Here is a 27,030-nt window from a genome sequence, read left to right on the forward strand (position 1 = left end):
TATAAAGTGAGGATGACTGTAACGATACTTACCCTTAGCAACGTCAGGAGATTGTTTGGTGGAAGGGATTCAGTGACTTACTGTAGGTGAAGACATTCTGTAGAGCACTTTATGAATGTTGTTCTTATTACTGTCACTACTCTTTCTTAAGGAACAGCAGACCCATGGAGAAGGTGAACCTAGAGCTTCCTAGGGCCTGGGGCAGTCAAACAACTAGTGGTCACACATTTCATACAAGGGAGTCACGCTTCCTACCTAGTCCGCTCCCCAGTGGGAAAGATAAGGATGGAAGACCACTTGCAACAGACCACAGTGAGAGTGACTGTTTTGTGTCTGGAAAGAATAGCTGGAAAAACCTATAAGGCTGGGAGGTGGTTTTGAGAAATACGTTTCCAAAAATTTCCCCAAAATGTGTTCCACTAAATATTACCAAAAAAGGATTTGGTGGTGAAATCAGTGTTGGGAACAGGCTTCCTCCCCCAGGCCTTCTTTGAGACCTTAACAATGAATTTCCAGTGAGGATATGGGATGCAGGATGTGCCGAATTTATTTAACAACAGAACCCCTTTTCCACAGAGCATCTATCAAAGGGTTTCATGAAACATACTTTGGGAATTAAACCCTCCAGCTGGGCATAATGTTATATGGGGACATAAATCATAAAAAGGGAAACAAGAGTGTTTTGTTAACATTTGATCAATGGTAGGCAGCTGTTGGACATTTTGGAAAAAGGAGAAATCCGTTTTTTAACCATGGCACTGAAACAGTATCACATTTTCCCTGAACCACCCTAATTCTAGCCCCTCAAGATCTACCAGCTATGCAACCTCACATTCCACAGTCACATACATTAAATCTACTTTTATTTTGTTTTCTAAAATGTGCTTTTTCTCTCTTTAATATCAGTCCAGAACCTCCACCTCCCCTTAAAAAAAAAACACCACCACACACACACATACACACACCCCACCCTCCAACCAGGTGAAACTCCCCGGCGATTAGTCTATAACAAATATTGACACGAGGGGGGAAAAAAGCATGTTGAAATGTATTAGAATCAGAACCTGTACAAAAAAAAAAAAAAAAAATTAAAATATAACCTGAAACTGTTCAAGTTCAGAAAGGCTAGTCAAGTCCTTTTCTCTTGCCAGGAGAATGCCATCATCAGAGGGCTCTGGGTCACCAGCCAGGGAGGGTGGGAAGAAAGAAACAGAAGCAGCAACAGATCCTTCACCAGATAGAGGGGCCTCAACACCACCATCCCCACCACGGATGCAGCCGGGAAGAATTAAACATCTCGGGAGAACAAGTGTTGGCAGACAGCCCCAGTGGGCGGCCGGGGCCTTCACACCAAAAACCAGTCTGAGTAGTCAGAGGCAGCAGGGAGCGAGGCCAGCGGAGAACACCAAGCCGGAAGAAACTTCCGTCACCCAGCAGACCCGCAGCGACCCCTACGGGTGCTCAGATTCCAGAGGTTAACAGCCCGGTGCTCCCAACTAATGAGAGACTGGAGCTGGGCGTAAGAGGCTGAAAACCCGCAGGTTTAGTAAACATAGCCCAGCATCACATCCCTCCATGGCCTGATCTGAGCTGCCAACAAGGGATAAGGCAGGAGAGGGAAAACAAAGCATTCTGATACCTGGCTAGAGCGCCTGCACCATGGTGGGCACTGTGGCACATGGGGCTGGAGAAGGAGTGCCTCCCGTCACTCAGAGAGGGGCCTCCTTCGCAGTCATCCCTGTGGGCCAGTTAAAGCTGCTTCCAGCTTATGACCAGCCTGACAAAATGACACGAAGCAAAAGAAAAACTGGGAGGGATACAAGCCCTTAGACAGAGACAAGAACCTCCTGGAGGGAAGCTGGGCAGTGTCTGGCCCTGTTGGGATGGCATCCGTGGAGCCCCTGAGTCTGAAGGGAGCAACTGGGGAAGAGGGAGTGGGAGAGGGAAGGGAGTTAATGGTTCTTCTGGAACAGTACCAATGTGGGGGGAGGCGCTGGTGAGGGGATGGGCAGGTCTGGAACTCATGGAAGGTAGAGAGGGGAGGAAATAGGCCCTTGGTGTCCCCTCCCCACCTGACCCAGGCCTGGTGAGTGCCAGCTGCCCCAGCCGGCCCTAGTGGCGGCTGGAGACCAGACCTTTCACTTTGGACATCTTCTTAGTGGGCTGCCTCTGCTCAGCATGGGGGGGACACTCTCGTTCAGCCAACTGTTGCTCCATCTCCTGAGCTGAGGAGGACGCGGTAGCTTTGAGTGTCTTCTTGATGTTGGTAACCTGGAAGGAGACACAGAATTGGTGTGGTCAGCTTGTAAGCGCCAGAAACTCACTGCAACTTGTTCTCGCTATAAGGGGGGCCACTCAAGGGAAGAAGCCAGAATCCTCTGCAAGAAAATCTGAGATTATCTTCAGAAACTCAGATGAGGAGAAACAAGCAGGGGCTGCTCATGGAAGATACATGGAAATGAGTCAAGCAAAAAAGTGGAACTAATGCTTTCTTGGTTGAAAATGGGGAATAAGCCAAGTGGTAGTGGACCATTTGGCAAAAATGTACAACACAGCAAGTGAAAGAAAGCACTGGTAAAAATGGCCAAAGAAAAAGAAAGGGTGACACAAGATGCTATACTCAGCTCATTACTGTTCACATATGAAACCACAGATATTTTCACCAGAATTTTGGGAATACAATTCCCGAATTCCCACGAGCCCTTCTTGAATAAGCAACTAGAGGATAAACTTCAGCCAACTAAGTGACAAATGACGAAAAATGTAGTAAAAGAAAAATGCGACCACAGTACTGTTTTCAGCGTTCCTTTCTTCAATTAACAGGGGACACAGGTTTGAGCCCTGGTCTGGGAAGATCCCACATGCCGCGGAGCAACTAAGCCCGTGCGCCACAACTACTGAGCCTCCACTCTAGAGCCCGCGAGCCACAACTACTGAAGCCCACGTACCTAGAGCCCATGCTCCGCATCAAGAAGCCACTGCAACGAGAAGCCCGCGCACCGCAACGAAGAGTAGACCCAATGCAGCCAAAAATAAACAAATAAAATTTTTAAATAAATAAATAAAAGAGATTTTTGTTTCACTTCAGTGTATTTTGAAGGCCTTGGGGGAGAGATTAAGAAATGTGATTTCTTTGTTATCACTGCTTTATAAAATAACAAGGTTTGTCCAGTTTGATATGTTTTCTAAGCATTCATTCAAATGCCTATTTACCTCCTCAAGCAGCTTTTTCGTATAGAAACTATCAAGCTATTATTTCAGGTGCTCAGTGACCCTGGAAAGCCAGAAAAAGAAATGAGCTTACCCCAAGGAAAAACCTGGTTTGTTCTGCACTTCTGACCCGCCCCTCAAGACCCTGTACCTTCCTTCCCTTCCACAACATGTGCCCTCCACTAGAGCCACGCTAGTCCCCGGCCTCACACCCAGAAGCAGTCATTTCTTCTGCCTTGCTGCCTTTCCTGCACCCTGTTATTCCAGCCTGGGCAAGCCTCCTCCTTCGCTAGCCACCTCTGACCCTACCTCTTCCACAAACCTGTCCTGACCACTAGCCTCCCCTCAACCTATACTGCCTGGCAGTGCCCTCTCACCCTCAGATGGTGGCCTCCTGTGTGCTGTGTCTCCTCTGTGTTTCAGGAGTTCACATCTAGCTTCCAGTAAGACTACGTACTGACAAAGTTGAATCCTCCACAGTCAGGTAAACACGCCACAGTGAAAATGAGGGCTTCTTGGGCAAGTGTCTCTTAGCCTAAGAAATGAGGCCCTTTAACTTAAACAAGGCCTCAGCCTGGATGCGGGGGATGACGTGGCTCACAGTGGGCCCTATTATGGATATGTCATGCTCCATCAGTTTGATTGTTAGCATTTTAAACACAGGGAACTCACAAAGTAGACTGCCGAGCCAATAACAGACTCTCATAGTTAAAGGGGAGTTAAGAGTCAACTAGCTTTTTGTAATAGCTGTGCAGGTCTACTTGCAGATAGCTCCTTCCGGGACCCAAGAGTGGCCACTCATGTAGGTCCACCAGTTAAGCCCATCTCAGCTTCAAGAAACAATCCTGAGAAGTCTAACTCCTCTTTCACAGAGCCGCCCTTTAAACGACGACTAATATCCCGCAGACTTGTCTTCTTTGGCCTAAATGCCCCTGATCCTTATTTTCTTCCTTGAGTAGTCTGGCTTGCAGGCCATCCCCATCCCATTACCCCAGATGACCTAGAGTTTGTCAAGCCCCTCAAATCATGGGCCTCAGGAATTTTCAGGTGGGACTGCGCCTGCTAACAAAATCACAGCCTAGTTCTACTAGAGACTTTAAATATTCAGGCAAAAGGAGAAAGAAGAGAGTCTTAGGGTAGGAAAACCTCTTTGAGCTATGGGGCAGAGCAAAGGGAGACAACAGAAGTAGACTGCACAGTGGGGAAAGGGTTACATAGAAGCGAAGAACGGGGAGATGGAGAGAAGCACTCCCGGAAGCACCGAGAAGCACACTCTTGGCGCACCACACAGCCAACAGGCTCAAGATCTGTCACTAACTTAACTCCTGGGGCATTTTCTACATAAAGAAAAACAGAGCTTACTTTGTCCAGTTATGCTCTATTACCTACCTGACTGGAACACAGCCTATTTTGTGAATGCAGCAAGAACTACAGATTGACATTCCAGAGAATATCAGACTTATAAGCACACTGAAATATAAAGAAAAACACACTCCAAAATCAAATGTAAATGAGGAGGTGCTTTGTGGAGGTGATCATTACCTCCCCTCCAGAGTATCTGCTCAGAGGTAATGACACAGCTCATAATGTTATTGCTCTATCTCCTCCAGGTATGCTGGAATTGTAACTAATTATGCGCTATTTCTGTGAAAAACTAAAAGGAGAGAATATTCTTAGGCACTTTGTGATAGGGCTGACTTCGTTAAGAGGGAAGACTCTTAAAGCTAATACTCAACAGAAGATAGCTGCTGTTATAAGATTTTGGGAGAAAAACGTCAAGTTTTCCCCTCTGGGAACAAGCAATCCAACTTAAGGACAAATAAAGAAAAGATCAACTCAGTTGAGAAAATGACTATAAAAGTTAAGTCAAGGGCTTCCCTGGTGGCACAGTGGTTGAGAGTCCGCCTGCCGATGCAGGGGACATGGGTTCGTGCCCCAGTCCGGGAAGATCCCACATGCCGCGGAGCAGCTGGGCCCGTGAGCCATGGCCGCTGAGCCTGCGCGTCTGGAGCCTGTGCTCCGCAACGGGAGAGGCCACAACAGTGAGAGGCCCGCATACCACAAAAAAAAAAAAAAAAAAAAAGTTAAGTCAAGAGTAACGGAAGCATAAATACAAGCAGAATAGGACAGAATTACAGCTGTGTTTGTAGTAGATCTGTTTTATTTTCAAGTCAACAAATATTTAGTGACCACCTTCCACGTGCCTTCAGCCGGGGGACGGTCAGCATCCTACACGTAGTAGCCAGATCATGCATTTGTGAATGGAAAAACTGTCAAGGCTCTGGGCTTTGACCACGCTCCCACTCTTCTCATACTTGTCTGTTCTAGATTTCCTAGAAGATTATTAAATTAGTAAACTGTTTTAATTGGTAGTGGAGGTGACCTTGGAGGTTTCCTCAAATTTCTTTCTCTCAAACTTAATCAAATCCTTACTGCCACCTGGTGGCAGCATCAGGCTCTGCCAGCTGTGTTTTCCAGCAGTGGGCCACTGAGAGCTAATCCATGTGTGCTGGCTCTCATTTAATAACCATAATCTAGGGAGCTCACACCGCTGTCTACATATTGGTCGTGCCTCAACATTAGGCAGTGTCTTCTTTCATCAGATGCTATTTTTTCTGGAAATAAACTTGAGCCATTCAAAATTCTAAAACTAGTATCATTCAGTTTTGCAAACGACCACAGTCAAGCCCACCACCTGCCACACAATTAGCAACAGTCCAAGCACAATGGGGCAGCCAGTAGCGATCAGACTCCTCCTCCTGGGCCACCAACCAGGTTTAAGAGTGTTTCAGGCTATCCCAGGTCAGGTGGGCGTTTCACCTGCAAATCTACTGTTTCCAGGGTTTGATGTACAGGGAAGAATCAGTGAATACTGTCCTACTTTGCTCAGACATCAATCCCAGGTCAGAGAAGAGACCAAAATATTCAAGACGGGGATCACAGAGCTTGTTAGAGAAGCTGCAGGCTTACTTTCCTAATTGCATCTGTCTTTGACTAATGCTAAATTAAATATAGTTCACACTTCTTTGGCTAGAAGTAGAGTTAAAAATTTACAGTGGATGGAACATTCACAGAGTAGGTATGCATATATATACAGGGATGTGTGTATCTGAAATAAATGCACTCTAGTAGTTCATGAAAGCAGTGTTCAGCAGTCCACTGACACTTATAGGGTGTGCCTGAAATATAAACACTCATTTGAGCACCTATTATGTGCTCATTAGGCATGGGACAAGGAGCTGGGCTTACAAAGACCACGTTTTATTTTCAAGGAGTACATACAACAGACAGGGGAAATCTTCAAATTTTACAAATCCCCCTTAGAAAGGCACAACTACTTATTTCTTATGTTCCTTAGCTGTAACTCTGGGTCCCATTCTGCTACACTCTAGGATACCTGACTTCTAAAATTCATTAAATACCATTAATGCTTCAAGCTCCATCACGCTAGAAAAGGACTTTCAGTGCTAAAATTCTGATCTTCAGGGCTCCAAACAAATTGGGAGATGGCTCCACAGGTGTCCAGGCTATAGGCAGACAAACGCCCACTAACTCAAGGGCTGGAGCCTGCGTCTCTCCCAGAGGCTAAAAATGTCCTGAACAACCAGGCGTCTAACACCACAATCACACACTTTTATCTTCTCCTGCATTTCATCCACCAAATCTTTTCCCTTTTTTCCTTTTTCAAGATGAAACATATCATGCATTTTAAAAGGTTACAACATACACATACAGATTAGAGAAGAATACAAGGGACACTGTGCACCCACCACACGACTTAAGAGGCAGAGCAGCACCGGGGCCTTGAAGCCCCATGTGCCCCAGCCCAGCCGCACCCGGCACTCTGCCCCGCCTGGTAACCACCATCCCTCCATCCATCTTTAAGACCCATCCCCAAACTCGTTTCTTTTGCTCTACAGCTGCAAAGTGCGTGTAAACTGAGGAATTACTACATTCCGCTCTCCGAGCCCGCTCATGCTCTGGTGACCAGGAATCAGAAACGAGACGGACAGCACCAAGAGGAGTGCCTGGGTCACACTCACCTCTACCCCAGCACCTCACCCAGTGCCCACAAGCGAGTGAGTGCTGTTTCATCTACGCCAAGATCACAAGACAAGGGACAAACAGGGATACCCTGGAGTGGGGACAGGCGTTCTCTTCCTCACCTCAGCCTCTACCTGCTGCTGAGTTCGGCTGTGGTTCTCCTTGTACTGGTTGGCTCTCAGAACTTGCTGCTCGATGCCCAGCAGGACTGCCTCGCAGCCATCGCACCTATATAAGAGATAACCAGCCCTGAGCCCCAGAAAAGCCTGGTAGTTGTCCTGCAGCCTCCCAAATCTCCCTCCCTGATTCCTTAGAGACTTCCTGTAACACTCCGTCTGCCAGGGCTCTTGCCCCTTCACTCCTTCCAAAAGACAGGTGTTTCTGAATACATAACATAGGGCATATGGAAACAAACATGGACGATGTGGGGTGGTTTCTTAGCATACAGCTTTAATTTCCAACCTTTGTATCCCATGGGAAGGCTTCGCGGACTGTGCAATTAAAGGAATTAGGAGGGACTTCACAGATGGCACTGATCAATCAGCTTTCTCAACAGAAAAATTTACTTTCTAAAAGCATCCTATTTTGAAGATTGCCCTTTTTCTCAGAAGTGTGTTACTTCCCAACTGCCACCCCCTCCTCATTATACCATTTTCCCCACTTTTTATTTTGAAAATTTTAATACGTTAAAAAAAAAGTTGAAGGTATAGTACAATAAATAGCCACATACCCTCCACTTTAGAGTCAACAGTTGGGAACATTCTGCGTATTTGTGGTGCCACTCTACATACCAATTTTGTTTCAAATCTAACTCCAATGCATAAAAACAAGTTGTAGGAATTCGTACTAGTAAACCTCCTGGAATGGGGGCTAGAATAGGCCCTCTGGATGCAAACACGTTGAAGCCAGACTGTGCAGGTGAAAGACGGTGTCAGTCATCTCAAAAACGGGAAAAGACAGCCAACTTTAGTGGGACTGGAAACCTAGATTTTGTATGCCAGACCATTTTCATGTTAGGGGTGTTTTCTAAGTTTATTTCCCATTTAGTCTGACTTCACCGTCTTAAAATCTTTTGAAAGTTCCTGCTTGTGTCAGATATTGTAAAGGGAAGGGGTCTGGAGTCACACTTGGGACAGAACCTGGGGTAAACGGTGGGCAAGTACATGCCTGGGGATCCAACAGTAGCTGAAGTGAGGGAAACTTAGGGGGCTGTGGACCCCCAGAGGGTCAAAGCTGGGCTGTACATCCCTGGATACACACCCCTAGAGGCTAAGCCAGAGAGTCAGTCTGTACATCCCTGGATACACACCCCTAGAGGCTAAGCCAGAGAGTCAGTCTGTTTAAAGACAAAATGAACCCCAGCCCTCTGCACAGTCTGCCTACTCTGATTCATGGCCTCCGACGTGCCATGTGCCACCTGGGAACACACTCTCCTCACCTCCAATTATACTCTCACCCTGGTCCTCCTTCACAACTCAGTCTTGAATCACACCATGACAAATCCGTGTAGAACGTGCAACAGCTCTTGCGAACATCAAATTCCATTAAAATGGAGTACATGCAAATGTTCCACTTCCTTTCATATACCAGAATATGGTTATCAAATATTCTGTATATGAGTCTGTGTTCCAACTTAGAATAACCCATTCCTTGTCTTTAATATCCTTCACAATGTTTTACAAACACTAGCCCAATGTTACTGATGCCGAACTTGGTTCTCTTATCCAAAGAATCTTACCAACACTAATTCCCAAGCTTGGTCAAACACTGAGGGTGAGTCTGCAAAGCACAGGATCAGTGTCACACAGCGAGGCTTCAGAGGCTCCACCTGCCAACTCTGGGCATTTTACAGCCTGCTACTAAATAGCCCCCAACTGCATAGGACAAGAACTATTTTACAACCATGGCACTAGGAAGCCTGAAGTGATTCCTACTGCCACACAGCTGTAGTCACAAATGCAGCCCCACTCCCTAGCTTGCTGTCCCAAGGCCCCAGCTCCCAGGCAGCCCCAGCTGATACCTGGAGACCACATTTCCCCAAACAGAGGCATAGAGGGCATGCTAGGTATCCCCTCCCTAAAGAGGGGGGCACCTCCTTCTTTGAGCCTCACCATTCATGCAAGGTCTTGACAATATTATTGATATCTTTCTTTCGGATGTCACGGCCAATGCAGAAATCCACTTCTAGCAGCTGGTTTCGCTGATCCAGCTTGCCCTGGATGATATCAGTGTAGACAGCCTCGATGATGAGGTCTTCCAGTTCCCGGAGATTCCGCATCTCCAGGTCCTTCAGCAGCACGGAGTAGGGGATACACTATAGATAAGGTACATGCGATGTTTACAAAAACCATTGGTAAACATTAAAGAAAATTCAAGTTATTACTCAGATAGCCAACATATGCCTCAGGGCTTTGGGAAATGCAGTCTAGTGGTAATTATTAACATCTATGGCAACAAGAGATCGATAAATGAGCTGAGACCTGTGGGATCCAAACAAGACCCACAGCATCTAGGAATGTGTTCTCCTCCAACCCCTGCCTCCTGGACTTTGCTCAGCTTCCAGCTTTCATGCTCTGAAGCACACTCTTAGAGATCCCAAAGACTCTTTCTAGAGGAAAAAGGGATATCCTCAGTATCTGGCACTCTGCTGCCTTTTGGAAGCTGGCAGAATTTGTATAAGACGCCAGATCATCAAAAAAAACTCCAAAGAATCTCAGACACTGGACACACAAACTGGCTGCTTGCCCAGCAGAGCACAATTAAAAATCTTACAGTCTAATGCATCCACCTACAGGTGGCCAGTGGATACTGCAAGCTCAGAGGTCATCCTGAAGTTTACATGTTTTCTTGGTCTCTGACAACCAATGTCAATTCCCCAACAGTAGTCCTGTAATGGACTGTACCAACATTTGGCACGACTCCAAGACAACTGGATATCTAAATACCAGTTTTCTGTAAATCCTATGACACATCACTATTAGTTTGAAAATTAACACAGCAATCAAATCTGCAGAAACAGGAGGAAGATATATGAGGAGAAGAGGGCAAACATACCTGGGGGGTTTTCTATGACTAAAGGTCTGAAATCCAGGGTTGGTACAGGGGCTTAGAATGACAGGTTGGACAAACGATTAATCTCCAAAATATACAAGCAGCTCATGCAGCTCAATAGCAAAAAAACAAACAACCCAATCCAAAATGGGCAGAAGACCTAAATAGACATTTCTCCAAAGAAGATATACAGACTGCCAACAAACACATGAAAGGATGCTCAACATCAGTAATCATTAGAGAAATGCAAATCAAAACTACAATGAGGTATCACCTCACACCAGTCAGAATGGCCATCATCAAAAAATCTACAAACAATAAATGCTGGAGAGGGTTTGGAGAAAAGGGTTCCCTCTTGCACTGCTGGTGGGAATGTAAATTGATACAGCCACTATGGAGAACAGTATGGAGGTTCCTTAAAAAAACTAAAAATAGAACTACCCCACAACCCAGCAATCCCACTACTGGGCATATACCCTGAGAAAACCATAATTCAAAGAGTCATGTACCACAATGTTCACTGCAGCTCTATTTACAATAGCCAGGACGTGGAAGCAACTTAAGTGTCCAGCGACAGATGAGTGGATAAAGAAAACGTGGCACATATATACAATGGAATATTACTCAGCCATAAAAAAGAAACGAAATTGAGTTATTTGTAGTGAGGTGGATGGACCTAGAGACTGTCATACAGAGTGAAGTAAGTAAGAAAGAGAAAAACAAATACCATATGCTAACACATATGTATGGAATCTAAAAAAAAAAAAAATGGTTCTGAAGAACCTAAGGGCAGGACAGGAATAAAGATGCAGAGCTAGAGAATGGACTTGAGGACACGGGGAGGGGTAAGGGTAAGCTGGGACAAAGTGAGAAGGTGGCATGGAAATATACACACTACCAAATGTAAAACAGATAGCTAGTGGGAAGCAGCCGCATAGCAAGATCAGCTCGGTGCTTTGTGACCACCTAGAGGCATGGGATACGGAGGGTGGGAGGGAGACGCAAGAGGGAGGAGATATGGGGATATAAGTATATGTATAGCTGATTCACTTTGCTGTACAGCAGAAACTAACACAACATTGTAAAGCAATTATACTCCAATAAAGATGTTAAAAAAAAAAAAAGAATGACAGGTTGCAGAAACGAGGGAAAAAGTCGCTCCTACTCTTTGCTACACTTGAGAAGTTCATGATCAGGACAAAAAAAAAATTCAGGTCCTCATTTCCTAACAAAATAGGCCTCCCACCTGAAGTGCCCAGCTGAGAATCAGAAATTTGTGATTAGGCCAGATAAAATAATTTTATCACGTGAAACAGCAATCCAAGAACAAATATACATCTCTCCAGCTCAATCACAGGGGGGAAATGCAAAAAGCAAACTTTTTCAAAGGCACAGCCCCACAAAAACTTATAGACATTTAGGCTGGGATTGGGCAGAGAGCCACAAATCAACTATAAATTAATCAAACCTGGATCTTCTTTGTTAATGGCTATGAGCAGTTGGTTGCACGTCTTCTTCTAAAAAGAAGAACTCAGAGATATAGTGGAGTGGTATCTTACAGAAGGTTAGGGTGAGAAGTTAGCATAGAAGGCAAAAATTCCAATAAGTATAATTAACCTTGAAAATCCCCAGAGGAAGGCAGCATATTAAAAAATCTATCTCTGAGTAAGTTCAACATAGCAAGTTTTTCCTCCAGCATGGGAACAGTTCACTGTGCACTGAGCAACAGCTGAAGCAGTTAACTTGCCTTGAGATGCCTTGCTGTTTGAAAAATCTGTCTCTTGAAACAGCAGTCTCCTTTAAGCATGGCAAAATGCTCACAGCACGTGGGGTACCACGGCATGCCAGAACTGAGACCTGCTGATTCACAATCACTCCTGGGCATACTTTTCCTAAATGGAATGGTGAGTAATTATCTACACTATTTTAACTGTTATGTTTTTCTCTTTTGTCCTTTGCCAGGCAAATTTTATGCATTTATGATGCAACTCTACTGTGTGTAGCTGGGAGTTCCCACCCTGATGCCAATGCGACACCTGCCTCGAGGTAAGGAGGAAGACAGGAAAGGGTTTGGACCGTACCTTCATCCTTGACGCCAAGCTCACGATGGTAAGGTGTTTCAGCTTGTTCTGCTGAGCTGTGCTCAGTTCTGGCAGGCTCTCCTTGTTGGCTGCTCAGTCCCACCCACCACAAAAATCAAGACACAAAATAAAATTAGGATTTCTTCATGGAATAAGCACACCAACTCCCCACATCAAACCTGCTATTGAATCACTGTCATGACTCTGCACTTATTCACTAGGCAAATGTTCCATAAGCACCTCCCATCTTCTCTGAAATACCATGTGCTACCAAAGAAGACAAAACTGAATCTCTACACACAAGAACCTTAGTCTCCTAAGAAGCCAGGCATGAGTGCACGAAACGACATGACAATTCTCTTACTGGAGTACTATTTTCAACATGTCTTCACTGAGCCTCTGTTATGTGCAATGCACTGTCTTAAGTGATTCAAGGGGAAGAGACGGGGCTTGTCAGGGCTACTACACTCCGCAACTCCAGGAGCACCAACTACCACCCAGAGTTGTGCAACTCGATGGCCCTGGACTTGTCCTCAGTCTTACCATCCAATGTTTCAACAGCTACAAATGCAAGAGAACTACCAGAAGAAAGATACAAACTACCAGAAGAGAACAAGAGGGTGAGGAGGTGGGGGAGAGGCAGAAAGGGAAACAGAGAGAGGGGGAGAGAAAAAAGAGAGTGCAAGTGAGTGCAGTCACACTGGGGAACTGGGGAGGTACAGGAGACAAAAAGAAAGAAAGGTGGACTATGAGATGATCCTTGAAGGACAGGCAAAACTTTAGCAATAACAATAATAGCAACAGCAATGGCACCAGCCAAGGCAACGTACATGGCAAGCTTTACTTAGTGTAAGTGCACACACAGATCCATTCATATACACACACATCCAGTTAGTCCTCACAACAGCCCCACAAGACAGATTCAAAATGTCTTCAATTCCTTATCCATAATGCTGGATTCCAAAAAGGTGAATCCACACTGCTTTTTCTCCCTTGAGCACGGTGCTGAAATTCATTTGGTGGCAAATCATGACCTAAATTGAGTTAGGCTTTTTATCCCACTTGTTGTGAATATTCATTTATTTTGCTGCAAAACTGTGAATGTGATTGACTACCAGTGCCACCCACATCTCTCGAGGGTGTTACATAAAAAAGTATATGCATCATATTACCTTTTTAAAGTCCCCAAAATTCTAAATTATGAAACATCTAGCCCAAGAAGTGCAGATAAGGGATTGTGGACCTTTTTATTACTCCCATTTTACAGATAAGGAGACTGAGGTACAGAAGACCATTTAATTTACCAAAGAACACACAACTATTGAAGTGGACACAGAATATAATGCAAGAATCCTAGTTCTAAAAATAAAAAAAAGAATCCTGGTTCTAGAGTCTGTAAAATGCTGCTCTTTAGTGAGGATGGAAACAAAGGATACACACACTGGAACAAAGTGAAGGTCAGAAAAAGCTGGCAAGTGGCAAACTGTCCAGTCTGGCAGCAGCACCGAGTAAGTAGAAGTGACCATGGAGAAAGAAAATGAGAAAAAAGGGGAAGTCGAGGACATAGTAGAGAAGACCCTGAGTCATACCACTAAAAAAAACTGCCAGGCCTCTGTCATTATCACTAAAATAAACTAGGGAAACCAGACAAAAATGGCTTGGGTGGAAGGTAGGTTAGTGTTTGGACATTCATGCTCCTCGCTCCTGACATTTAAGATTCTAATTTATCAATACAATGACTCAAATGATCCACAAAAGAGAATGGGGTGAGTAGATTATTCGAATTATGGAACATTAAAAATGACTACAAAGACTTAAAACATGGATAAACGCCTATGAGATAAGTGAATAAAGCAAGATATAAAATGGTATACATAATCTACTTACACCTACATATCAGAAAGCACAAGCCCAAGGAAGAAAAGCCCAGCACCATAATGCTAACAGTAGTTTAATGGGAGTACACGTGACTTTCTTCCCTGTTTTCCAAACTTTCTTCAATATGCTGATAGTATTTAGATAATATTTACAACGCTTAAATACTTTACAAAGTATTCTGACATTTCACAACACTCCAAGTGTTCTACAAACACCAGTCCTCAAGAATCTCATCTGGAAAATAAACAAGCGCTATGTTTATGGATGAGCATAAACATAGTCCCCATTTACCCACTGGGAAATAAAAGGTGGGAACGAAAGTCCTCATGGGAGGTCACTTACAGAGCACAGTAAAATGAGAAACAGCCAGGTTAGGAAGATACCACCCCATGTTTTATATCCCAGACCTCAGTGACCCTCATGAAGGCAACATATCCAGACAGAGCAACAAAATTAAGAAAAGTCTTTGGAGGATCTTAACCAACTCACCTATGTAATCTGGGTATGTTCCATAGGCAAACAGATTCAGCAACTGCAAATAAGCAGCATTACCTCCTTCTGCAAGCTGAGGAGGAAAAGAAAAAGCAGTTCACAGACCGAGCTACCAATCACTGCAGTGTTCAAGAAGAGGGCAGGTGATCACATGCCACAGTTCTGACCGTTTTATTGCTTGGTCCCTGAGGTCCCTCCCAACTCTTCGAGTCTTCGGGAAAAAATAAATAAGGCCCCAAGTTTAATTTTTCTCTCTCAGGAATACATGCTTTATACTGCACAGAGCATGCCCAGGAGCTACTTTTGTCACACAGACGCACACACACACAAAGCAGTAAGCACTGGGAGCAGTTCAGGATTGCTCAGGATTCCCCTACCATCAAAACAGACTGGAGGGACTTCCCTGGTGGCACAGTGGTTAAGAATCCGCCTGCCAATGCAGGGGACACGGGTTCAACTCCTGGGCTGGGAAGATCCCACATGCGGCGGAGCACTAAGCCCGTGCGCCACAACTACTGAGCCTGCACTCTAGAACCCATGCACAACAACTACTGAGCCCGCGCGCCTAGAGCCTGTGCTCCACAACAAGAGAAGCCACTGCAATGAGAACCCCGCGCACTGCAACGAACAGTAGCCCTCGCTCTCCACAACTAGGGAAAGACCCGTGCACAGCAACAAAGACCCAACACAGCCAAAAATAAATCAAATAAATAAGTTTAAAAAAAAACAGACTGGAGCAGCCTTGTCAATATACCAGCTTGGCGGGTACAGCACAAGCCACTATCAATCCAAACTGAAAAAAGTGTAGGGTTGACTCCAAGCTTCAGGACTACATGTGGACTGTGAATGCTGGAGATTAGCACAGCATAAGGCATGACAGAACAGCCCAGCTGCGACAGGAAACCAGGATACCAGCCCCAAATAAAAGTTTTCATTAGAATTACTTATTCCTCGCTAATGCTAATGGCAAAGCGTCATCTGGAGAAGAAAAACGAAAGAGATACTGTTCTGCCAGGAACTGCTCTACTCTGCTCTGCTGCCACTTACCGTAACTGGGTGTCTCCCTTACTCACAAATATCTACCTGTTACTCTTCCAATTTACCAAACTCAATAAAGTCTAAACAGGAACCAAGTGGTATTCTGTGGACACTAACAATACCACTTGATTTTAACCATCTTTTAAAAAAAGCTTCCAAAAACTACGTCTGTAATTTCTGACCACTGAAAGGCAGCTAGCTTATTCCCAGCTCACATATGGAAAAAAACAAACTATGGGAAGATAAGGGTGATTTGCTAAGCACTCCAACGAGAACTCTAGCATCTGAATACCCCAGCCAACTGTCCCAGGTTACCGAGAATCTCCTGAGGCCCTGAATCATAAGTGGAAGAGACCATCAAATCTAGCCCCCACTTTTCAGACAGACGATTACAAAACTAGCCATAAAAGACTATTTTCTCTAAAGCAGACACTCCAAAATTTCTCCCACTGGCCTAAGTCAACAAGGTCTTTCTGGCTTTAATTTTCATCCTTCTCCTCTTACCCAAACTTCCATATGAAACAACCACCTGGCATGTTCATTCAGGCTTTTCACAAACTTGAAGAAACACACTACCCTTTGGTCATCTCTTCTTTTGAAAAATGATGAGCTACCAAGCCATGAAAGAGCAGGGAGGAAATTTAAATGCAATATTACTAAGTGAAAGAAGCCAATCTGAAAAGGCTCCATATGTATGATTCCAACTACACAACATTCTGAAAGAAGTAAAAAGATCAGTGGCCAGGGATTAGAGGGGAGGAAGGGATGAAGAGGCAGAACAGAGGACTTTTAGGGCAGTCAAATACTCTGTATGATACTGTAATGGGACATGTCATTATACATTTGTCTAAACCCACAGACTATAAAACACCAAGTGTGATCCCTAATGTAAACTATGGTCTTTGGGTGATAATGACGTTCCAGTGTAGCTCCACACTGGTGGCGGGTATTGGTAATGGGGCAGGCTATTCATGTATAAGAGCACAAGGTATATTAGAACTCTCTGTACCTTCCTCTCAACTTTGCTGTGAATCTAAAACTGCTCTAAAGAAATAAAGCCTATTAAAAAAAACAACTCAGTTTTCTTAAATTTCCCTCACAGGATTCCTTTTCTATCTCTGGTAATTAAATTTTTACTGAAAGCCTACTGTGTGTCAGGCTACATAATAAGCTCTAAGGAAAACAATGGTGAGCACAATTGACCTCACCCTCACAGAGCTTACAGTCTAGCAAGCCAGGCTGACATTAAATAAAAATTTACAATTAAAAAATAAAACCAGGGGCTTCCCTGGTGGCGCAGTGGTTGAGAGTCCACCTGCCGATGCAGGGCACGCGGGTTCGTGCCCCGGTCCAAGAGGATCCCACATGCTGCGGAGCGGCTGGGCCCGTGAGCCATGGCCGCTGAGCCTGCGCGTCCGGAGCCTGTGCTCCGCAACGGGAGAGGCCACAACAGTGAGAGGCCCGCGTACCGCAAAAAAATAAATAAATAAATAAAACTAGGTCTTCCTGTTTCCAGCTGTTGCAGGGAGAGGAAATGATGCTACATCCACACATCTGCAATGGATGATCATGGGGAACTGCTCAAGTTTACTAACCAAGAGGAATAAGCAGATGTACAGCAGCAAGTCCAGTAACGTGAAGACCCATACTCCTTCTGCTACAGCAGGCTGATTCACAGCAGGGCTACAGGCATGGAGCCGGCAGCCAATGGCAAAGGTGTCCTAGTGTCATGAAGAAAAGAACTGGCCAGCAAAAGTCAGCCACCCCATATGTGCGGACCACCGTCAACAAGAATGCCTGGGCGACGCTCAGCAGCATCGTGCACATGATCCTCAAGAACAAGTACTGCCCAGATCTGCACATGGTGGCCGTCAGCAGAGCAGGCACCACCCTGGGCAGCCAGGAAGAAGCTGTGATGGTGAAGAGGAAGCCAACGCACCCTACCAAGAGCTCCTGAGCACATCCTCCAAAGTAAAAAGATGTCACCAGATTTTTCGATCAATCAATATAAAAGTATCAATCAATAAATATAAAAATATCCAAAATGGGAAGTAGAGGTTGAAAAAGTATAGGTTGCTTTACATGTCTGTTCCACCTGGTTACTCTTCACCAGATCTTCTCATTTTTAAGGCACAACAACCAAAGTGATACCCAAGGTTTTAATAACAACATCAAACAAGCAAACAAAGCAAAAAGGACTACTTCCCAGCTTTTCATGTCATATCTTTTTTTTTTTTTTTTTTTCCAATGTTGGGGGCACCAGGGAAGCCCTGTCATATCTTTTTTACACACCTTCTTCAGCACAACACTGCCCTTTTCACAGGAACAATATATTCTTTTTTTTTTTAATAAATTTATTTATTTTTGGCTGCTTTGGGTCTTCGTTGCTGCGCACAGGCTTTCTCTAGTTGTGGCAAGCAGGGGCTACTCTTCATTGCAGCACACAGGCTTCTTGGTGAGGTGGCTTCTCTTGTTGTGGAGCACGGACTCTAGGCATGCCAGCTTCAGTAACTGTGGCACGCGGGCTCAGTAGTTGTGGCTCGTGGGCTCTAGAGCACAGGCTCATTAGTTGTGGCGTACAGGCTTAGTTGCTGTGACATGTGGGATCTTCCTGGACCAGGGCTCGAACCCATGTCCCCTGCACTGGCAGACGGATTCTTAACCACTGCGCCTCCAGGGAAGCCCAACAATATATTCTTTATTCATGCCCATCTCATGTTCAATAACAAACATTTTCTGCTATGTATGTACCTGACCAATTTTCAATGTCTATATTTGCACTGGAGGTTTTTTGTCCCTAAGAATGACTGTTAAACATCAGTCCATGCTTATACTCTACTTTTCTAATTCATCAGGTTCAGTTGGATTTTTTCCCCTATCTTTCAAATTACTAGCAACCCAATCAAGATTTGCCCCAAATTCAGATGAAAATATTGACCAGAAGGAGCCCAGGACATTATCCTTGCTCTCTTCCCCTGCCTCACCAATTCCTCAAAAGGATATCTCATGGGTCCACAATGCTTCAGCACAGAAATTCCTTGGAAACCTGGAGAATCACAGGAAGGTTGAGAACAAAGAAGATAGAAAAATTGTTTAGAAACTGTTCTTACCTCCTGCACATTGGCCAGCTCCAGCAGTTCTCCGAAGACATATACTCCAGGAGCCTCCAAAACTTGGCTTATGAGAGCAGTGAGGGCTGAGCCACTGGTACCTTTGGCTAGTAAGATAAACTGTTCCAGGAGGTTACTTGAGGGTTTCTGTTCACCTGCCATTCTCTGGTCTTGAGATCTGTCCAAAGAAAAGTATTTCATTCTTCCTTCTCCTTTGCAAAGTCTATGCCTATTTAATGCTGGATCAGACATCAGAATACTTTAATTTTACAGTATTCAAAAAGGAAAAAACAGCTCCTCAGTCCAGATCTCACTTTGTGAGATGGGTAGCGTTTAACTGGGAGTTAAAGGGATTTTGTCCTTATTCTGAGGTTTGAAATACATTTAGTAAAAGCCACTTCATTCCATCTGGCCCTTTGCCAAAGGCAGCACCTTCTAAGCCCTTAAACCTAACCAGGACCTAAAGAAACACACAGGAGTATCTCAGTAGGTGTCTAAAAATGAGGTAGATATATCTACCTCATTTTTAGACTCTGGTTAAGAAGCAGAGAATCTTGCCAAAACACAGAGGCGGCAGATGTAAGCAAAAGCAATCAGTTACAGCTTCGGTGTGTCATTAGAATCCCACCTATAGCCAGATACAGATAAGGAAAGACAAAAAGCAGACAAGAAAGATGGCCCATTTATCAAATAAGTCATTGATCAGATAGAAAAAGAGGAAATCATCTTGAAAGATAAGCAGCAACATATTCAAACTAAGAAAATACACACATACATGCTGTGTAAGTCCATGAGGAAAATCCCTTTATTTGGCCTCCTACTGGTAGTTGACATTTTACCAAACACGACTTCAGAATTTGTACAAAATCTCAAGAAAACAATAAAAAGATTTGAGAAAACAATGAAGATATACTATTGCCACTCTGAAGGCATTAGGACAGGAGGGTCCCTCAACTGTATAATCTACTTACTACAAGCTGGGTGTGTGAACACACACACTGCGTATCTATTCTACAGGAGTTCTCCATGAGAAAAGATTACTCCTCAAAAAATGATAATATACTGGGCAGTGTGACAAAATGAATAAGTATAGTACAGTGAAAAAGACAATAAATCAGAAAAGGTTAGCTTCGTGCAAGAGAAACTAACTTTTCCTTTGGAGGCAGGCATCAAGAGTGCCAGCCCTTTCACAGTACTACAAAATCAAGTATGTTGCTTCATCCAGGGTTACCTAAGAAGGTCTTGTCGGAAACAGCAAAAATGAAGTGCTAGGGAATAAAGGTTGCTGAGGGAAGGGGAAACTGGGGGGAGAGGGTAGGAAGGAGATGTCGGGGGAAGGTGATGGTTAGGAGAGGAAAAACAACCTCCTTCCAAGTGGACACGTGCGAACACATTGAATGACAGGGCGTGGAGATGGAGAAGGGGTAGAAAAACGGACAGAACTTCGGTCCCTCAAAAAATCCTCGGCCTAAGGAGCAAAGCCCGCGGGGGCAAAGAGATGAGGAAGCGCCGATAATCGCTTTCTTCTGGCGTGGGAGAGCCCGAGGAGGCGGCTAGGAACTCAGGGGAAATGAATTCCCGTCCTAGGGGGAGGCGCTATTTTGATGGACGGCAGAGGGGCAAAGGAGCAGCCTTTACGGGTGGGGAAGCGAGAGCAACCGCGATGCGGATGCTGAGAGTCGCGGACTGGGGTGGACTTCAGGGCGGGTGGCGTGTTCCAAGCAGAGCCGCGGGTGCAGGGTGATGAGCCACGGGTCGCGCTCCCCGGAGCGGGGGCGGGGCGGTGTGGCCGAGGGCTTTTCCCACGGCTGGCGCTAAGCCTGACGGCCCAGACGAACCTGGCACGCCGGGCCCCACCCTCTCGCCGGCCCCTACCTGTCCTCGCCGCCTCTCCGTCCTCTCGGTCGCTGGCTTGGCCTCCCGGCGCCTGCCCGCAGGTTGTCAAGCGTCCATGATCGGCCCGGCGTCCGACGCTTTTCTGCCTCCGCCGACCCGTTGCCCTTGCGGCTCCCCCGGAAGCCTCCCGCCGCTGCATTCGAGTTCCGCCCACACTAGGTTCCCCCGCCGCGTTTGCAGCCTCAGACCTCCAGGGCGGCCCCGGCCGGGGAAAGTGGGTCCCGAGCTGGGCTGTAGCCCAGGACAGGGTGGGGGCCCTGAGGAGAGGAATATAGCCTAGGCAGTACTTGGTCCCCCAACCATCGCCATCACCATCCTGGGCCCTAAATCCATCCTCTTTGTCCGAGCTTTACCCTCAGAAGTTCCGTAGGGCGACTGTGGCTACCCTCGGGGTACAGAGACATACTAAGCCTAATAACTACCGTTTACTGAGCGTTTTTCCATGTGCCAGGTGCTGTACATTGTCTCACTGAATTCTCATAATAACTCTAGGCCTGTCATACTATTCCCATTTTTCAGGTGACATAACTAAGCCTAAAAATCCAAAAGCCAGGGACTTCCCTGGTGGCGCAGTGGTTAAGAATCTACCTGCCCATGCAGAGGACACAGGTTCAAATCCTGGTCCGGAAAGGTCCCACAGATCATGGAGTAACTAAGCCCGTGAGCCACAACTACTGAGACTGCATGCCACAACTACTGAAGGCTGTGCACCTACAGCCCGTGCTCCACAACAAGAAAAGGCACCACAATGAGAAGCCCGCGCACCGCAAAGAATAGCCCCTGCTCGCCACAACTAGAGAAAGCCCTCGCGCAGCAACATAGACCCAACACAGCCATTAATTAATTAATTATTTATTTATTTAAAAAATCCAAAAGCCGGTAAGTATGAAAGTCTGCTTTGAGGGCTTCCCTGGTGGCGCGGTGGTTAAGAATCCACCTGCCAATTCAGGGCACACGGGTTCGAGCCCCGGTCCGGAAAGAGCCCACATGCCACAGAGCAACTAAGCCCATGTGCCACAACTACTGAGCCTGCGCTCTAGAGCCTGCCAGCCACCACGGCTGAGCCCACGTGCCACAACTACTGAAGCCCGCACACCTAGAGCCGGTGCTCCGCAACAAAAGAAGCCACCGCAATGAGAAGCCCGCGCACCACAACGAAGAACAGCCCCTGCTCGCCGCAGCTAGAGAAAATCCACGCGCAGCAACGAAGACCCAACTCAGCCAAAAATAATTTAAAAAAAAAGTCTGCTTTGAAATCCAGGCTATCTGAAGCCAAAGACCATGCTCTTCATCTTTATTCAGAAAATATTTTAAAATAAGCAGAAGATGGGTTGAGCCAACAATGGTTCTGTGACCAAAATGACATTCGTGGCGTTGCATTTGGTACTTACCAACTCCCCTGGAAGATGCATAAGAATGCCATGTAACTGAACACTTAGGCTGGTTCCTTTAAAGTATACACCACAGACTTTCAGGTCTTGAAGATGAGGAAAAAAACCCTATTTACCTTTCGTGCATTCGAGTGCAGAAATTAGACAGATACAAAGGAGCCGAGCACCAACGCATTCATTTATTTTAAAATTTTCTTTAGCACGTATTATGTTCTAGAAGTTTATATGAAGATAAGACAAGGTTCTTGCCCTCAAAAAGCTTCAATGTGTTAAGTGCTATGAGAGAGAGATGACAATACTTCGGAAGCACAGAAGGGAATGTGTTGGGGAAGAGAAAGTGGGCATCTTATGGGCAAAAAGGGGAAGAAAAGAGGGCAGTGACCATAGTCACAGAGGCCTGCACTGTTCAGCATACACTAATGCAGAGAAGAAACCCACAGTGACTGGAACCCAGGGTTCAAGGGTAAGAAATGAGGGCTACAGAGCTGGAGTCAGGTCATCAAGGTTCTTGGAAACCACATGCACAGCCCTATACTCAGTAAAAATCTAAATACAGCAAAGTTCCTACCTGGGAGAGCTCAAGGTTCCTGGGAGATACAGGTCCATCTGGCTAGGACAGATGATGCCACAAGGAGCCTCAGGGGTACAGATAAGGCTCTCCTGGCTGTGTCCTGGAGAGAGGTGATTTAAGGAAGGCTTCTGGAGGAAATGAGGCTTGAGTTGAGCCTGGAAGAAAGAGCAAACTCTTTTAGAGTTTGTTTGTTTGTTTTACCTTAAGGGCACTGGGGAGCTATTTAGGGTTTTTAAGCTGTGGAGGGGTCTGAATAATTGCCATTTTGGACACTAGCTGCTATAGGAATGTATTGGATGTGGAGAGAAATGGAGGCTGGGAAATGCTTGAGGTGACTGATGTATTCCAGTTAAGAGATTGTGAGATCTTGAACAAAGGTAGCTGCAGCTGGGCATGAAATAGAAGGGACATTGTTGGAGACAATTAGATACCTCAGAACCTATCAGACCTGGTGACCAGTTGAATGCAGGGATAGAAAAAGAAGATATCCCCCAGGATTCTGGCTGGGGAGGCCAGAGCTGTCTGGGGGTGGTGTTAGAGGACAGGGCTGCAGAGGAGAAGGAGCAAAGTCGGTGGTGGAAGGAGAACAACTAAGTTCTGTTTAAGCTCATAAATATTCCAGCTGTGCCTCCCCAGCCTCCAGAATAATGTCCAGACTCCAAGGCTGCAGTTAAGGCCCTTCTCAGTATGCCTCCCTCCTACCTATCCAGCTTTGTCTCGCCCCACCTCATTAGAGCCCAAACTCCATGCCTTCCCGGCCTAACAGGACTCACATCTTCCCTCTCTGACACCAGGGCCTATGCTCAAACTTGCTCTCTCTTCCTTTTCGCAGTGCTCTTCCCTCATATTTGTCTGTTCAAATTCCACCAACCATGTAGGCAAAGATTTAAACAATGCAAAAAGCACTAATCATAAAAAGGAAGCATTGAACTATGGCACTTGACTAAAATTAAGAACTTCTCTTCTCAGAAGACACGAGTACAAGACTAAAGAGGCAAGCCACCGACTTGGAAAAGATATATACAAAGCATGTATCGGACAAGGAACTCCATATCCAGACTATATAAAGGACAACAAATCAGTAAGAATTAGCCCAATTAAGAAAGTGGGCAAAAGACCTGAACAGGCACTTCACAAAAGAGGACATCAAGTAGCCAACAAGCATATGACAAGGGCTCAACACCAAAGACAATGTAAATGAAAATTATAATGAGATACCACATTTAGCCAAAATGGCTAATATTTTACAAACTGACACCACCCTCTATTGCCAAGGGTTAAGAGTCAACTAGAACTCTCTTATGTTGCTGGTGAAGGTGAAGATTGGTACAAACAGTTTGGAAAACTGGCAATATCTACTATCGCTGATCGTATGCTGTCCACACAAGCCAGCAACTCCTCTCCTAGAAATAAATGCATGAGTCCACAAAAAGAAACATTGAAGAATGTTCATTGCAGCTTCGTTAATAAAAGCCAGAAACTGGTAAATGAAAACCAAAATGCCCATGAACACTAGAGAAGGTAAATGGTGCTACATACATACAATGGAACACTACTTAGCAATTAAAAAAAAAAAGATACTGCTACATATGACATGGATGAATCTCACAAAAATATTGATGAACAAAAAAGGCCAGACTCATATTGTACTTACTGTATGATTACATTTAAATGAAATTCAAGAACAGCAAAAGTGATCTATGGTAATAGAAGTCAGAAGAGTGGTTATCAGGATGGAAGGATGCAGCACTAACTGGGAAGGGGCACCCTGGGAGGGGTGCTGGAAATGTTCAATATCTGGATTCGGGGGTTGGTGACAGGTGTATACATATGCCAAAACTGTGCTCTTGCTGTATGTGTTACACTTCATTAACAAAAAAGATTTACAGATAAAACTTTTTACAGATAAAACTTTTTAACAGAAAAAAGTCCTACCCATGCCACTTCCTCCATCAAGTTTTGCCAGCTGAAATATATCTTTCCATGGGGGCCTCTGTAGCCTTCTAATGTCCTTGCTTTTGTGCCATTCATCACAGTTCATCTTGAATTTCAGTGGAGTCTCTTTTTTTCCCTAACTAGATGGTTATCTTGCTTGTGGCAGTGACCATGCCTTTCACCTTCTACCAACAGAGAGTCTGGCAAATAACAAAAGCTGAAAAAGGTGTTTGTTGAATTACATGGAAGGAAAACTTGGGTGGGTGCCCAGATAGGTGAAAGGGGTACAGGAAGAGGAAGGAAGGCCTAGGAAAAGAGATAGCAGATCTCCAAGGAAACCTTAAGCTACAATTTTACCTAGTTTCTGAAATCATATTAAATGTCGCCTTGAGTAAAAAAGAACAAATCAAAATACCAAGTCTTACCTAGACTGAGGATAAACAAACATTGCACTCCTTCACTTGCAGGAAAGCCACCAAATAAATGTTTACCTAATGTCGACTGAAGAAAAACGCACAACCTAAAAGTTGTGAGTTATGTTTTATTTGGGGACCTTACTGAGGACTATAGCCCAGGAGACAGCCTCTCAGATAGCTCTGAGGAACTGCTCCGAAGAGGTAACAGAGGAACCAGGATACAAAGGAGTTTTTGCTGAAAAGAAAATATGTAACTGAACATCAAAAGATTACTGCTAATCAACAAAAAACAGACATCTCAAATAAATGATTTTAGTGCTTTTCTATGTATGGGAAGATGCAAGTGTCTGAGCTCATTGAAATTATTCCTTAGATATGCGTCTTAATTATCTGGGGCAAGTATCCTGTTTTTCTCCATCCTGAATTCCCCTCTGGGCCCATCTTCAAGGGTGGCTTCAGTGGCTGATGGCTTGATGGTGGCCAAAATTTGTTGTTGTTTACTGGAATGGCAGGCAACATTGTTTACTGAAAATGGCAGACAACACCTCTGGGTGTTTCAACCGTGATGGGAAGACTTCACCAAGGAGAGTAAGATCGCATAGCCATGCTGCTAAAAATATCATCACCCTAGTGTAGTGGAAAAAGCCCAGACTGCAGGAGACTTAGAACCGAATTCTAACTCTGCCCCAACTTGCTGTGATCCCTCAACAATCTCTTTGCCTCTCTGGGCCATACTGAGGACTATAGCCCAGGAGACAGCCTCTCAGATAGCTCTGAGGAACTGCTCCGAAGAGGTAACAGAGGAACCAGGATACAAAGGAGTTTTTGCTGAAAAGAAAATATGTAACTGAACATCAAAAGATTACTGCTAATCAACAAAAAACAGACATCTCAAATAAATGATTTTAGTGCTTTTCTATGTATGGGAAGATGCAAGTGTCTGAGCTCATTGAAATTATTCCTTAGATATGCGTCTTAATTATCTGGGGCAAGTATCCTGTTTTTCTCCATCCTGAATTCCCCTCTGGGCCCATCTTCAAGGGTGGCTTCAGTGGCTGATGGCTTGATGGTGGCCAAAATTTGTTGTTGTTTACTGGAATGGCAGGCAACATTGTTTACTGAAAATGGCAGACAACACCTCTGGGTGTTTCAACCGTGATGGGAAGACTTCACCAAGGAGAGTAAGATCGCATAGCCATGCTGCTAAAAATATCATCACCCTAGTGTAGTGGAAAAAGCCCAGACTGCAGGAGACTTAGAACCGAATTCTAACTCTGCCCCAACTTGCTGTGATCCCTCAACAATCTCTTTGCCTCTCTGGGCCTCAGTTTCTTCATATATAAAAATAACAGGGGTTGGATTAGCAAATTCTCTGAAGTCTAACTGTACTGATATTCTGAGTATACAATCGGTATCTCTCTCAGTCCAACGCAGGAGCACACCAGAAACCCCTGCAAAACACCTAAACGGCGCCCCAGGCCAACGAACAAGTACGACTTGAAGGAGTCGTTTGTTATATTATCTTTCATAATTTAATCAGTGTTTGTGTTTGTTGTTTCGTCCTTACCATGATTTGCAGGAGATTTCTGAGTTCCATGCAAATAGAAGTTACCTCTCTGTGGGCTGTCATCTTTTGAGGCTGAAGAGGATCTTCCCGCCTGGTTTCAAGTCTAGGGATTCAGAAACCACGAAACCTACAAGCAGGTTTATGAACTTGCGCGCACTGCGCGGCACACTGGAATCTAAGTTACAGAGGAATTGAGTGCAGGGAATGCTGGGATTTGTAGTCCCTGGGCTTTCTGTTGCGTGTTGGGATCTGTGGTCCCCCGGGCTCTCCCCTGGAATGCTGGGAAGTGTAGTCTCCGCCACATCTCACAGGGCAACCTGCCGTTATCTCAGAGCCCTACTGTGCCCAGC

The 27,030-nt window shown here is 45.1% G+C and overlaps 1 protein-coding gene and 1 pseudogene across 2 annotated transcripts; one reads left to right on the forward strand and one right to left on the reverse strand.

Annotated features, from left to right (window-relative positions):
• Positions 1 to 524: 524 nt before the first annotated feature.
• On the reverse strand, positions 525 to 26,816 carry COPS7B (COP9 signalosome subunit 7B). 2 transcript variants are annotated; one of them, XM_024740597.1, is made up of 8 exons: positions 26,681 to 26,816; positions 22,760 to 22,917; positions 18,905 to 19,082; positions 14,754 to 14,829; positions 12,387 to 12,475; positions 9,366 to 9,568; positions 7,377 to 7,482; positions 525 to 2,271 (listed from the first exon to the last, which is right to left on the reverse strand). In XM_024740597.1, the coding sequence occupies exons 1-8, from the start codon at positions 26,741 to 26,743 to the stop codon at positions 2,113 to 2,115; spliced, it is 1,032 nt and encodes a 343-aa protein (XP_024596365.1). In that variant the 5' UTR covers positions 26,744 to 26,816; the 3' UTR covers positions 525 to 2,112. The 2 variants fall into 2 exon arrangements, with proteins under 2 accessions (XP_024596365.1, XP_024596363.1); XM_024740595.1 differs by lacking the exons at positions 22,760 to 22,917; positions 26,681 to 26,816 and adding an exon at positions 20,780 to 21,495.
• On the forward strand, positions 16,707 to 17,751 carry LOC112396708 (60S ribosomal protein L28 pseudogene; annotated as a pseudogene).
• Positions 26,817 to 27,030: the final 214 nt, after the last annotated feature.

The sequence above is a fragment of the Neophocaena asiaeorientalis genome, unplaced genomic scaffold (genome assembly GCF_003031525.2).
Source record: "Neophocaena asiaeorientalis asiaeorientalis breed wild unplaced genomic scaffold, Neophocaena_asiaeorientalis_V1.1 scaffold388, whole genome shotgun sequence".
NCBI lineage: Eukaryota > Metazoa > Chordata > Mammalia > Artiodactyla > Phocoenidae > Neophocaena > Neophocaena asiaeorientalis.